General features: G+C 40.4%; 1 protein-coding gene across 1 annotated transcript in view; it reads left to right on the plus strand.

Moving 5' to 3' along the window:
• Nucleotides 1-103: 103 nt before the first annotated feature.
• FAM149A (family with sequence similarity 149 member A) overlaps nucleotides 104-11,576 on the plus strand; it is a 26,742-nt gene continuing 15,269 nt past the window's right edge. Inside the window, exons 1-2 of the mRNA XM_010710064.3 lie at nucleotides 104-182; nucleotides 8,516-8,610. Of these exons, the coding sequence (XP_010708366.2) occupies nucleotides 8,564-8,610 (47 nt within the window). The 5' untranslated portion in view covers nucleotides 104-182; nucleotides 8,516-8,563. The remainder of the gene's footprint in view (nucleotides 183-8,515; nucleotides 8,611-11,576) is intronic.

Consider the following 11,576-nt stretch of genomic DNA (forward strand, 5'->3'; position numbering starts at 1 on the left):
GCCCCCAATCTCCGCCCGTCCTCCGGAGGCGGCTGCACCCCGCGACCGCTGCTGGCTGCCACGGAGGAGGCCGGGAGTTGGGCGGGCGGCAAGGCGCTGCTCATCACCCTGCCCGACATTGGGGAGGAGGTGGTGGCGGAGAGCGATGCCGAAGAGGTGGCGTACAGCTCGCGAAGCCCCAGGTGAGAGCGCCCGGAGGGGTCGGGGAGGGGCAGCGGGTGCTCTGTAAGTCCCCGTTCTCCTCCGTAGGTCCCTCTCTGCTGAGTCCTGGGCTGCGCCGAGCAGCTCTCCGCGGAGGGACGCTGCTCAGTCCCGAAGGGAGCAGGGAGGGGAGTGGGATGCAGCCGGAGCCCAAGGGAGTGCTGGGAGTACCGAGCTCGGGCGGGGGGTCCGCCACGGAGACACGGCGAGAGTTGCCGAAGTCACTGGGAGAAACCCAATGCGACGGTAAGGTGTGGAAAACCATGCTGGAGTGCTTGTGTATGGAATGTTTTAGCTTGATGCTAAAAACGTGTTTGTTTGCTTGTTTGTTTGTTTTTGTCGTACACGAACTAGCGGAGTACGCAGGTAGGACTCAGTTGTCAAGTAGAGAAAGGTTTCTTAGCAAGTTTGTTTCACTGTTGAAAGTGCATAGCAACAATGTCTTGAAAGTCGCTGCTCTGCTTCGAGAGGGAAAGAAGATGTTGGTTGGTTTGTTTTTCTTCACTGATCTGCTGATTTCAAGGAGTCACTTTAGCTCTTGTGTTGCAAGGTATAATTAATGAGGTGATCATCTTCCAAATTTCTGCCTCCTCTGTGGCTTGTAAAATGGGAGCATGCCACCTCTTAGCCTTCTTCTCCCGACCGAGTAGCCCCAGCCTATCCAGCCTTCTTTCTGAGGGCACCCCTGGACCCTAATCCTGTTTGCAGCCTTTTCCCGATTCCAATAAGTCCTGGAGATGCAGGACCAGAACCATGCACAGTGTTCTTTGTGTAAGTGCAGCAAGGTTTTGCATAGTGACAAGATAGTGCCTTTGAGTTCTGCCTTGATGTCTGTACCAGTGTGGGCCAGCGTTTTGTTGGTGGCTCTGGTTGTTACCGTGTACTAAGCCTACAACAAGCCTGGGATTGCTTTCTGAACTGCAGCTGGAATCCCAATGCCAGCACCATGTAAAGGTGCTTTATGTTGTCAGTCGTCACCCACGGAAAAAAACGAGGAGATATTTGTAAATGCTTCTATCTAGGCATTAAGGAATTTATTTTACCAAACCGTTGAAGAATTAAAATATGCTTAAAAAAAAAAATTCCAAACAAACACAAAAAACCCACAAAAGAATAGAAATGTAAGTGACTAAGCTAAGCTATGTAACACCATGAGAGGAATACAGGTAGAAAGAGAAACTCTTCCTATTATTTCTTCTGCCCCCCATCTAACGTAGTTGGTTTGGTTTCAGAATGAATTGTTATAAGCTCCTTTAGGCTTATTTTTTCCCCCATTTATGTAGCATAGTAGCCTTTTAGAATAGTGAGATTAATTTGCTTTGAGTTGTACTGGCAGAGTTCTGTGCAGAACTTATCTAATGCTTTGCATAAATAATATCAGAACCAAGTAAATGTTGTTTGTCTGTAATTTCCCACAAATTGTTATTTACTTTTTTACTATGCAAAATAAAGCTGAGTGTAATGCTGTTTGAACTACTATTCCTTTTAAATGCTGACTCTTTTTTTTAATTATTAAAAGAAATTAAGGGATAAAATTAACACTTCACCAAATTGCTTGTACTGGGATGAAGAATAAACCTTATTACTTTAAGCTGGCTGTGTGCAGCAAAATGCTTATTTCAGGTTGCTGCTGAAACATTTCTAACTGATGTTCTCTCATTATTCCTTAGCTGCTATGCTTTTGTATGCATGGTGGCATTTCAAATATTTTATTCATAGCAGTCAAGCTTATTCTAATAAGGCATTGTTTGTCTTCAAAAAGAACAAAAACAGAACAGAAAGATGTAGAAGAAGGAATAAGATACATCACTTTGACAAGGAAAGCCTATACCTCCACATTAGCATTTTTTAATTAGGTGGCTTCACTTAAGCTTTTAGAAGAAGCATCTTAATTAAATATTGAACGCTTTAGAATTCCTTGCCTACAGTTCAGATTTGAATTTGTAAGCTACAGAATATGGTATTATGTCCTTGATAGCTAGGCTTAGAGAGTTTTTGATTATCCAAATGAAATTCCTCTGTGACAAGTTTTAATGGCATTTGAAAGATTCTAGAAGACACTGTTCAGTGGACATTTACATTGATAACAGTTTAACTAGGAGTTACTGGGTAATAAACAAAAGCTTCAGCATTATATTTTACCATTTTTTCATTTAGATGCTGACAAATTAATAGCAACCAAAATACACTGGGAAGGAAAATAGTGTAAATTTGATACTGATTTTTTCCTCTCTTTCCCAAGTACTCTGAATATTTTTGTGAGCTCTATGATGACTAACAATTAATCCTAGTGTGATGTAGGGCTATGCTCTTCTAATTCCATTGAATGAGCAGCAATTAAAATTTATTTATTTATTTATTTATTTATTTTTAAGGGAAAAGAAAATCTGACTGCATCTTTAAAAATGCTGTTTGGAAAAAAAGTTGCTGTATAAGGTCACAAAATTGCTTTGGAAAATCACAAGATGCCTTATGTTACACTTACCATGATATAGGAGTGACACCAAGATACACAGATTTCTTTTTAAAGAAACATTATGGCAACCTAGAGGTAAACTGGACAAGGGTTAAGTCATGTTGTTTAGGAATGGGTAATATTTTGTACTGCTCCCCATGTTTAAGGACGGTTCTGACACGTGGGAAAACTGTTTGTGAACCTGGTAGAAAAGGGCAGCTTTTCCTGTGGTGTAAAACCATTGCTTTCTATTGCCAGCTTTTCAGTTCCTCTGTCACTCCAAACTTGTCCTTCCAAACAATGCTCTGTGAAGATGTGAGTAGAAGCAACTTAATGTACAACTGAAGAGAATGGAAACTTGGATTCTGTTTCTCCTGTTATAACCACTGAAGGAATAGATCCCTTTCTTGCTGTAATGCATACTAACATACAGAGAACTGCAATGTTACTTAGCTTCCCATTTCAATTGTACCACTTTAAGTGAGCAAATGTAATGATGTAATGCTTGTTTAGGTCAATTATTTCTTTTCATTGCAAACAAATGTAAAAGAGCATAGATGTAAATTTTAATTTTATGTAGTGTTACTGAAGTCAGTATTTAAGTATTCTTCTAGGCAACTGGAAATAAAAATAATTCCTAACACTTTCTAATATTACATCTATAATAGGTTTTTTGTAAGACCTCATGCAGTTTTCAGCAAGTAACTTGCCGGAGAATAAATGTCAGAAATGCTAAAACCAAAGAATGCTAGGTGTCCTCAAAGTGGTTTCATTGTTTTCAGGTACAAGAACTGATCTATTGCCTTTGATAATATTCTTTGTTTTTTTATAGGAAACTAGAATGTTATGTTTACAGTCAGGCATCTAATTTCTGAGTTCCTGAGTGCGATCAAGGGTGTTAGTGATAGGAAGCAGAAGAGATAGAGCCCAGAGATGGCTTGTCTCACCATCCATAAAGGTGGAGGCAGCTGGTGTCAGCCACAAGCCCTAACTGCCAGGTAGGGCTGTAGTGGGTGATGAGGCAGCTCTGAGGCCATCAGCAGTTGAGGCTTGTTGCTGTGCTCAGGGCCCTGTTCCATGACAACGTCCTCAGTATGTCTGGACCATCTGTTTTCATCACCTCTCCCGCTGGCTGTAAGATACATTTTAGACAGGTAAAAAAAATTTTTTTTTAAGAAAATATATCTCTCCTGCATTACTATAAAGACCAGATCGCTCCTTGAATGAGAATGAAAGGAATGTAAAAGAGAATAAAAACTAAGTACCTGGACAGGGAAATGTGGGAAAGGTGAGCAAATATCCACAGTGGGATGGGGGAGAGGATTGGAAAAAAATCCCGGCCAAGTAGAATTTGAGGGCTGACATTAAAATGACTCACTGAGATAGAAAAGGAAGTGAAAAGGAGAATAATAATAGTAACAATAATAACATAAAATACAGTTACAAAAGAAGTGGTGCACAATGCAGTTGTTCACCGCCCACTAACCGATGCCCAACGAATCTTCAACCAGCAGCTGCCCCTTGGCCAACTTCCCTGATTTTTAAAGATTTTTCACATGATGCTGTATGGTATAGAATAACCCTTTGGCCAGTTTAGGCCAGCTGTCCTGTTTCTGTCCCCTCCTTGCATTCCCTTGGCCTCCCTTGCTAGTAGGGTTGCACAAGAAGTTAAAACATCTTTGGCTCTGTGCAGTGCTGCTCAGCAACAACTAAAACACCACTGTTATCAACATTGCTTTTCTGCTGAAGCCACAACATAGCATCATATCAGACACTATGAAGGGGAAAAATCCAACTCTGTCCCAGCTGAAACCAGGATGCCCTCACCTCACTCACTCTTCTGGTGGGAGTGATCAGTACCGTGAAACTGCCAGCTTCATCCTTGGTGCACTGGGTCATGAAATTTAAATACTATGCAGTAAATAAAGGACAGGACTTCCTAACAAAGACATTTATTTATGGATTTATTTATGGATTTATTTATGGATTTATTTATGGATTTATTTATGGATTTATTTATGGATTTATTTATGGATTTATTTAAATCATTCTGTCTTCAAGGAGACCCAGCTCTCTTTGTCTGCTGAATAAAGCAGAAAAGCTGTAGAGGAAAAAAGGTGGTATATGATGTTCAACACTAATGCTCTCAGATATTCCTGTATGGGTATATGACCAGTTGGTAGCCAGCTTGGACAGAATCAGAGCTCACCTAATGTTATGCTGTTGAAATTGAATCTGTAGACTAGCAGCACAGCCTATCCATAACAAATATGTTTGTTAAAAGTGGAAAATAATATGAAAGTTATTTTGTTTCTATGAGAATTATTATTTTTAAAGTTTGTAAGAAATGCAAACTTAGAGTATGCATGTTGTCGTTCACCACATTTCATGTATTTATGACTTCTTCCATGGGGGTTTATTAGAAAAATCTGATATAACGAGAATTTTTAGGAAAGAACATGATAACAGACTTTCTTGTTCTTCAGTGAACCTATTTCTTTAATATTGTTGACAAAGAAGAAGCCTCTGGGCTGCAGAATGACCTCTTTCTGCAGTTTGCCCCAACTGATAGACTTCGAGCTTCAGAGCATTTGGCTGGCACAGGTTTGGCAGTTTACTTTGCTTGATGATTGTAGCTGACTTGTGTTCGAAGTGTTCACAGAAAGTGGCTGTGCACATGAGGGATTTCTCACAGATGGACAGGAAGAGATGATCCTTTTTCTGTAGGTAATCCTTCTACTCTGGCTGATGGACATCTATTCCAGTTTATTGACAGATTGAGCACCTGTGTTTCAAAACATATGAAATCTGCTTTTAAATGCTTCCTGCTAAGGAAATAGGATTAGGATGTTCTGGAGTAAGGATGTGCTGCTCTGGGAACTTGCTGAGGGATTGGTTAGTGCCTGAGAGAAGAAGTGGAGGAGATGGGTACATAGTACTTGCAGTATTTCAATGTATCTTCATTTTTGTTACCAAGGCTACAGTATTGCGGCACTTGTTAATGTTTGATACTGAAAGCTATTTGGTAACCTAGCAGATTAAATAGTGTTTTCAAGATTCACTGTTACTACAAGTGAGTAAAGGTGAAATGAAATACGTTTTCATTGTGTGAAGAGCAGACTAGATTCAAGCTGGATGCAAGGTCACTGAATTTGCCTGTTGTTGGCCATAGGACCTGAGCCTGCCCTTGCCGCTATCTGTCCAGTATTCTCTTCTCCCATGTCAAAGAAGTGATTTCCCCTCTGTATTTAGCTCGGTTCAGCCTCACCTTGAATATTGTGTGGAACTGTGAGCACCACAATATTAGAAGGATGTTAATGTTATATTAAGTGATCTATGGAGGGCATGCCCTGGGTGGAGGGGCTGAGGTCACGGCCCCTGAGTTGACCAACCTAGAGAAGAGGAGGCCACGAGGTGACCTCACAGTTCTCTGCAGTTGCCTGACAGGGGATGCAGAGGGAGATGCTGGGCTCTGCTCCTGGAAACCTGTGGCAGGGTGGGAACAATGCAAAGCTAACCCTAATAGGGGTTCAGATTGAAAGTAAGGAAACATTTATTCACCAAGAGGGTGATCAAACACTGGAACAGGCTTCCTACAGAGGTGGCTGATGCCCCATACCTGTCAGTGTTCAAGAGGCATTTGGACAGTGCCCCTAATAATGTGCTCTAACTTCTGTTTAGCACTGAAGTGGTCAGGCTGTTGGTGTCGATTATGTTTGTACATTCCTTCCATTGTGTTGCATTCTGTTGCATTCCTTTCCTTAGTATTTACAGACTAAGATCTTCCCACACTTGTGCTACATGTGTACTGCTGCATACTGCAGAACTGCTTCCACACAAGATTTTTGAAGACTTTCTTTGGAAAACTCAGTGGTTGGAGCAAGATAACTGCTTGTTCTGAATTATTTATTGTATGCCTGATTTTCTTCAGAGATTAATGAACAGAAATGAAAAGAAAAAAAAATCTGATATTCTGATGAAATAAATCTGTTATAAAAAGATGACAGTATTGATAGAATTTGCAAATGTACATCAATAATAAGAAGATACACAAAAATTCTCGTGGACCACTTCCAGGTGTTTTGTTGGGCTGCTCACTCCTTGTCTTTGTTGGCAGACATTTGATACTGCAGCAATAAATGCCACCTGTCAGATCTAAAGAGATAAAACACTTTCCCTACGGCAGTAATTAGCATTCTTTACTATTGCAGGTAATCAAGATGATGGGTATTTTTAAAATGTTAACTGATGATTTATATTAAAAAGCCAGATTTATTCACATAAATAGGAAAAGTACTTACTAAGCAGATTTTGCTCTCAGGAATTATTTTTCTAGAACCAAGCATTATATTCATTTTCATTTTCTTAGTGAATCATTATTATATATATAATGTAAGTATGAAATATTCACCAAGCTCATGTCACATTAAAGGCTTTATAATTTTGAAACCATGACCTTTCTGTCAACATTAAAAAAACAAAAACAAACAAACAAACAAAAAAAACCCAGCCCTGTGAGAATGATAATGTTGCTACACTTTTGGCCTTCATTTTCAAAGCTAGTGTTTTCACTGCTAGATAGAATTTAAGTTTACTGGGTTCATCATAAAAAATATTTTTCTCTATAATAAAATAACTTATAGAGAGTGCCTTCTTACAGTAATACACATAAAGAAAATGAGACCAAGTATTTTCTAATGAGACTCTAAGTTAAGGAATTATTTAACACTTTTGTGTATTCAGTAATGTGATCTTTGCAAGTATATAATATTTGCACTTTTTTTCTCAAGACATATAGTATGTAGCCGAAAACTCGAGAGCAGCCTTGTGTTTTTTTTAAAGCCATATCCTTAAGCTGAAGAATTTCAAGATGATGAAAACTGCTCATTTTCTTTTTTGAGCTTTTTTTTTTTCTTTTTCTTTGAAGTAGTTTCTGAGCAGGTTGTTACTAAATTGTAACAAACACTATTTTCTGTGCTTTACTTTGTTTCACACTTTACTGCTACCAGGGTAGATGTTAAATCTTGTGTGTTGTGTAGCCTTATTAACCTGAGTTGTGTGATGAGTTTTGTTGGTTATGGATAACCTTTAAAAAACAGATAGACAAAAGGAAATGTAAGACTTAAGCAATCAGTGCAGCTGTGCCAGGTTTTCCAGTGAAGTAAAGGAGCAATGGAAGACTATGTGTTAAAAACTAAAAGTATAGAGCTGTTTGTGTTTTAGTTACAATGGCTGGGTATCTGCTGATGCTTGGATCTGAAGGCAGTGGCTGAATTCTAAGACCCCACCATGTTACTCCTGAGCAATGGCTCATAAAGATTAACCTCAGTGATTCTAATGATGGATGGTGTGGCTGCTTCTGCAATACAAATGTTTTCTGTGAGGGGGTGATAGTCCTGACTCATACAAAGTATGAACACTTCCCAAACATTCTGATCATCAAGGCATCACTAATTCGCACCTAGGTTCAAAGTTAGCAAGTAGTATTTCTGCAAAATTGGGTGGTGTGTTAAAAAGCTAAAACTAGGAAAAACTGGTCATGTCATTTCTAAGCAAACAGACTGGACAGGTACCATAGCTGTCTTAAAATAATTTTCTGTGAATGGCTACATGAAAGATCTATTAAATTTCTCATGATTCTACTTTCTCTGTGCATCAGCTGGAGCAACCTCAGCTAACTTATTCTGACGTCTTGAGGGTTACCACAGTTCTGTTAGCTTTGAGAAAGCTGAAGAATAGAGAGCATAAACAGAAACAGACATTGCCATGTGCCTTTGTTTCCTTTAATAAGTAACAAAAGCTGAGCCAAATTGGGAGATTTCAGTTCTAATTCCTATGGTCACTGGGTTTGTCTCATAGGAAATCCAGACTGCTGAAGGAAGGATTGGGTGCTGTCATGTTGACCACATGAAAGGGTCTTCAGCTCTTCATGCTGCTGCTACAGCAGTCTTCAGGTACAGCTCCTCTAAGATCCACTAATGACATTCAATATTGTCTGTTACATGTAGCACTTGTGGTCGTTGAAGTTGTTAAGATGGTAAAAATGCTCTTCTCCTCTTAAAAGCTCTTTAAGTCTATTTGAAAACAAAGAAACAAACAAAACCTCACCAGTTAAGTCTGTCTGGTCAAGTAGTACATGAAGAGTGTGCTGTAACCAAACACAACCTCATTAGGTGGATGTCTGCCTTATCTAGAAGTAATAGAGGATGTGCATTTCCAATGAGCTTTACACTGCATGTGGCATAAATGTTCAGGTAAGCCACTGCACACCTTGCCTAGAATACTGTTCATCACTCCGAAAGAAGCCATGTCCAGTTTGTTCCTTCCTTACACCACATGGAGCAGTGCTAGCTGGGGGATGTGCAGGAGGGCCCACTTATGTAATGATGGTAAAACCGTGTGCCATTTGTAATGGACTTCCTATGCTCTTTGAACAAGACAGTGACTATGAGTGGTCTATTCACTGCCAGGAAACTGCTTCTCAGAGTGGCTGTGTTGGCTTTACGGAGTATTTAAGCATGCTGGGCTCATGAAGGAACAAGTACAACTTCTGTGTTATTATTTCAGTTCGAAGAAGAATGAGAAATAGGCTCCAGTGGTAATTGACCCAAGTTAGTACTAGGAAGGATGTTGTGATTCCAAAATTGGTTACTTCCAGTAGATATATATAATTTGTTAGAGAGTTATCTTTTGATTTTTATAGTCTCAAAGATTTTCATAAATCTGTTATACAAACAATTGCTATCTCTTGGCTATACAAAAGATGTGTGGGATGGCACAGACAGCAAAAAGTGAAAATATGAAGGAAATTAATCATGTCGGGTAGTAGGAAACATGTCATGCTATGGGAGTGCGATGAACTTACTGTACTAACATTTAGTTACAAATCACAATTCCAAAATAGAAAAGAACATGCAGAGAAGATGGGAGATCTGAGAAGTTGAACTTTTTAAGACACCAAGGCAGCACCTTTCATAAGAGATGCATCATACATTGCCCACAAGATGGTCGTATATAATAAATTCTTTTGTCAGAGGCTGTAGCTACAGAACTGACTTTTACACATCTGTTATAGGGGTGAGATTAGCATTCATGAAAGTAAAGTTATTTTTTCCCTTCCCACTGACATCTTTAAGGTCCAGCTGAATGCCTTGTGGCATCTCCTTTTATTACACTTGGCTTTCAAATAGGGTAATAATAATACACTTCTTTTCAATGAGTTATTCTTATGTTTGTCATTGTCTTGGTGAGTAAGGAAGAAGTGATGGTCTCATTTTGAGAAATACAATTGATATTGTGTTTCTTTCCTAATAACTTTGATATAAATTAGTTGCATGTTGTGGAGAGGTGACCAGTGCTGCTTCTTGCCATTACAGTGACAAACAAGCCTTTCCAGGAGCAGAAAGGTTATGCAAAATCTAACACCTAGTCTCAGTCATTACAGTGAGTGAATGTAGGGAAAAGGGGGAGAAGAGCTGAAGTCTGGATAAACAAAAATAGTCACAGAATCATAGAATTGTAGGGGTTGGAAGGGACCTCCAGAGATCTTGTAGTCCAGCCTCCCTGCAAAGCAGGTTCCCTAGACCAGTTTGCATATGTAGGTGTCCAGATGGGTCTTGAATGTCTCCAGAGAAGGAGAGTTCATCACCTACCTGGGCAGCCTGTTCCAGTGCTCTGTCACCCTCACTGTGAAGAAGTTTCTTTGCATATTTGTGTGGAACTTTGTATGCTCCATTTTATGGCTGTTTCCCCTTTGTCCTGTCCCCACAGACTGCTGAAAAAGGGCCACGTCTCTGACTCCCACACAGATGGTGTATGTATATAAAAATAATGCATTTAGGGGAAAAATAAACTTACCTTATGTAGTGCTGGCCCTGAAACTAGGAATTAAGAAAAAGGAAAGGAATCATGGCACTACTTATGGTAGTTCTGTAGATGTTTCTGTGCACAGTAGTATTTCAAAAAGCAACAAAATCTCATGTCTTGTCAGGAACAGAGTGAAGAGGATCCCCTCACTGCAGTGTGCTACATCTTGAATGCTGCATGCAGTTCTGGAACTGTATCTAAAGAAAGGCAGCTGGGATGTGTCAGGTGAAAATGACCTGCCCTCAGGTCTGGGAGTGAGGTAAACTCACCAGCTGTGAGAGGAGATGGCTCTGGATGGCATTACTGTGGGCTTGATGCTCAATATGACCGAGTGCAGTGTTCTGGGTAAGCAGGGCAAGAGCCAGCTACTTGTTAGTAGCTGCAGTAGGAGAACTGGAGGGCACACGTGGCCATCTAGGGGATTAGTTCAAACAGTGTGGGGGAAAAAGTTTATTTTTACAGAGTAACTTTTCTAGAACTTGTTGCAATGAGAGACTGTAGAGGCAAATAGTATCAGTGGGTTCAGGAAGGTTTCCAAGAAGGTGGTAGACAGGAACTTCTAAAAGGACATGGAAGGACTGGTCAGGGACACACTCTCCTAACATCATATAACTGAGACTGTGGATACTGCTGGAGAAGGAGGAAATGCAGATAATGACCAGATTTTCCCCTACGTAGCATGTCTGGCTGCTGCCATCACAGGAAGCACTGAAGAAGCTGGGCTGTCACTTGGATCCCATAGGATGTTCTGAGGTTCTGGTCTGCGGAAGCAGTAGTCAGTGCCACCTGCAAGGTTTTGTGCTGTTGGAGGTAATGTAAAACTGGAGTTTTGCCACTGTGGAAATGCATTTTGTATGTTTTGAAGAGTGACTTGCAAAACACAATGAAGGAGGAGGAAGCCGAGGCGACCACATCTATTAGCCGGGACACAAATAACTGCCGCGGTGGGTGTTGTTTTCCTCGCGGCAGTGATTCTGTAGGAGAACGAGCTGTGCGACAGCCTGCGCTGTCACCCGCTTAGGACACGGTCGCCGGGGGGAGGCGAAGCACAGCG

This window comes from Meleagris gallopavo, chromosome 4 (assembly GCF_000146605.3).
Source record: "Meleagris gallopavo isolate NT-WF06-2002-E0010 breed Aviagen turkey brand Nicholas breeding stock chromosome 4, Turkey_5.1, whole genome shotgun sequence".
Lineage (NCBI taxonomy): Eukaryota > Metazoa > Chordata > Aves > Galliformes > Phasianidae > Meleagris > Meleagris gallopavo.